Below are 3,039 nucleotides of genomic sequence, written 5' to 3'. Positions count from 1 at the left end.
AAAGAGGCAAGAGATAAAACAAGGCAAAGATGAACAAGATTATGGTGAAGTGGGATATTATGCAGTTATTGTTTTAGATTCATAAAAATATACGCATGAACTTAAGGATTTGCCTTAGATGGAAAAATATTTCAAAATCATACAATGTCAATGGCCACTGATTCCATATATGGAAAAGAAAAAAAATCCTGGTTTACTTGAAGAGTGGTTGCATAACATTTTACTGGGTCCAGTTTTGAGGATGATACTGGATTTTTATTACAATTCATGTACATTTCCTTTGTGGTGCATTTTATATACAACATTTATGAAACAAATGCATTTCAAATGAACAGTTCCTCAAATTTTCTATATGCAATACTGAAAATACAACCCATTTAAAATACTGATAAAAATAACTGGATCTGTTCTGTAATTGCTCAAAGTTAAACTCATATTTGCTCTGTAACATAAGTTACATTTCTTTGTGTAGTGTTACTGGTGGTATAATAGCCGTTACCGTAGATACAATATAATAAATTGTTCAATCAGTTTCTGGCATTCTGTAAAGAAACTAGACTTCTGATACTTTCTTGAAGTTTTCTTTACAGTCTCTGATAATTGATGAAATGAGTTAGATCATTTGGTATAAAATTCTGGTATTGCACGTTATTTGTTTGGATGGTAACACAAAAGGAAAAGCAAACCCAGGGACAAATGAGCAGCAAAGTGATTTAACTTAATAAATAATTAACTTAGTCCGAGAATGCTAGAACAGTGCAATTTCTGTTCATTTTTAATGCAATTAAAATTAAGTTGAAATATCAAAATTAAGATGGAATCTAGAATCATGAAGTTGAACTATTCTTGACTGGAAACAAGTTGAAATATGAAGATTTTTCTTGGAATGATACTTGGCTCAAAAAATATCCACAGCAGAAAAACTGTGAAAAAACCTTTAAAGCTTTTTGCCTGAAATATTTCCCAGCAAAGACATAAACTATTGGGTTAATGCAGCTGTTGGCGAGAGCCAGAGTAGAACAAAACTGCTCACTAAAGTTGAGAAAATACTCCCAGAAACAGCCTTGTATCACTTCCATTCGGAATAATATATCAAGGAATATAACAAGATGGTAAGGAGTCCAGCACAGAAGAAACATCAGTACCACTAAGAAGATCAACCTTGTGGCCTTTGTGTCTCTGAGGTCCTTGAAACTCTTTGTCCTGAGTGCTCTTTGTTCTCTTGTGTGTTCTTGTAGAGAGCGAATGCTACAGAAATTGAGGAAGACGATTGCTGTTGATGGCAATGCAAACCCCACTATATTGAATACCAGACGATTAGCCATTCCCCACAATGGGGTGGGGAAGTCTAAAGCACATGCAGAGACATTCAACTCAGGAAAGTGTTTCACAGTCCGAAACGTAAAGGTTGGGATGCTGAGAAGGATTCCAAAGATCCAGATGAGCAAGCAGATCCCTTTGGCTGTAGTACTGCTACGTATTCTTCTGTGTGTCAAGGTATGAACAAAAGTCAAATAGCGATCCAAACTGACTGCTACTAGCAAGTAAATGCTAGTGTACATGTTTAGGTGAATGGATGTGCTGGCACTTCGACAAAGAAAATTTCCAAATGGCCAGTTATACTTATTCCGGATATTCTCTGCCCAGAAGGGGAGACATGTGAGGAAAATAAGATCAGCAACAGCCAGGTTCACAAGGTAGATTTCAGCTATCTTCAGGGGACCCTTGTACAGTGAGTAAACAAAGAGAACAAATAAATTCCCAAGCATTCCAATAACACAGATGGCGTCGATACACTTGGGTACTAGGTAGTACACTATTTCCCACCAGTTATCCAAGTCTGGGCAAAAAGTTGTGTTGCTCTGGTTTGAGAAGGGAATGCTCAGTAGAGGACTTTCAGTCATTTTTCTAAGATTCTGTAATTAACAAGAGACATTTTTGAAGTAAGAGAGCAGAACTGCAAAAAGGAGGCATAAAATTCTAAATGTTGTCTGTTATCAGTGGTGTAACAAACATTTTAATTTTTTCAAATTTCTTCAGTGCCCTAGCACTGACTTGTATGAACTTAGAGCTCCAGATTCATTGTTGACAAAAAATGCAATTCATTTGCAGTTGCTTAATTCATTTCTCTTTCAAAGGCAATTTTCTTCTGTAAGTACTGTAAAGTATTTAGTGCTAATGGACAATTAAACTGAATATCATTGTTTTTGCTATGTCCTTAATACATTTCAAGTATTCCATCTTTCATGAAAATGACTTTTTCTCTGCATTGAACTCATTTCTGATTATTTTCTGTGTTCACTGACTCCATAGTCATTATTACAATTAATAAATAGTTCCCAGTTAAGATCAGGTCTTCTGGAAACACTAAATAAATGCAGCTTGAGTTTTGGGAACAATTGAAAAAAAAATCTATATTATTTTTAAAGAGAAAATTCTGCAATCAGATGAGTCTATTCAGCTATATGGGAATTTCATAAAATGAACCACCGTATTTTTACAGATTAGAAGACTTAATCCTGAGTTTCAGAGTTATTTGTGCAGTGAAAGAGAACATCTTACTAGTCTGCACACACTGGAACTGAGAGCAAAGGATACTTGTTTATATAAAAACATCTGAAATACTTTTAATGTACTGAAGACATTAAAAACAGGTAGACATACCTTGTTCTCGTCCTTCCTGGTGGTTTAGGTGAAGTTTCAAATCCAGGAAGAACTGACAAACAGCAGTACAGTGATTGCGGAGAGCATTCAAAGAAACATCAGTGAGTGAGACCTGAGTGCTGTCTGAGGCTTTTGTTAGCCATGCACGTTATGTATGATCTTATTATTTGGAAGAAAGCCATTGTGGTTTTTTTTTTTTAAGCTTTCCAAACGTCAGCTGTGGTAATTTTCAAGGCATGTGAGATATTTCATTCTTGTTGTGAAATTCTTGAAAAAAGTCAAGCTGTATGCCTTGATTTTTGCTCTTACGTGAACATAAATAAATAAAGGTCTCAAGTACAGGTCAATGGCAATTAATAGTGCCTTTGTATGAAT

At 35.2% G+C, this 3,039-nt stretch overlaps 1 protein-coding gene across 1 annotated transcript; it reads right to left on the bottom strand.

Moving 5' to 3' along the window:
- Positions 1–205: 205 nt before the first annotated feature.
- BDKRB1 (bradykinin receptor B1) lies at positions 206–3,039 on the bottom strand. The gene is made up of 2 exons (NM_001080720.2): positions 2,665–3,039; positions 206–1,916 (listed from the first exon to the last, which is right to left on the bottom strand). The coding sequence occupies exon 2, from the start codon at positions 1,902–1,904 to the stop codon at positions 828–830; it is 1,077 nt and encodes a 358-aa protein (NP_001074189.2). The 5' UTR covers positions 1,905–1,916; positions 2,665–3,039; the 3' UTR covers positions 206–827.

The sequence above is a fragment of the Gallus gallus genome, chromosome 5 (assembly GCF_016699485.2).
Source record: "Gallus gallus isolate bGalGal1 chromosome 5, bGalGal1.mat.broiler.GRCg7b, whole genome shotgun sequence".
NCBI lineage: Eukaryota > Metazoa > Chordata > Aves > Galliformes > Phasianidae > Gallus > Gallus gallus.
This window is presented reverse-complemented; position numbering and strand designations above follow the sequence as displayed.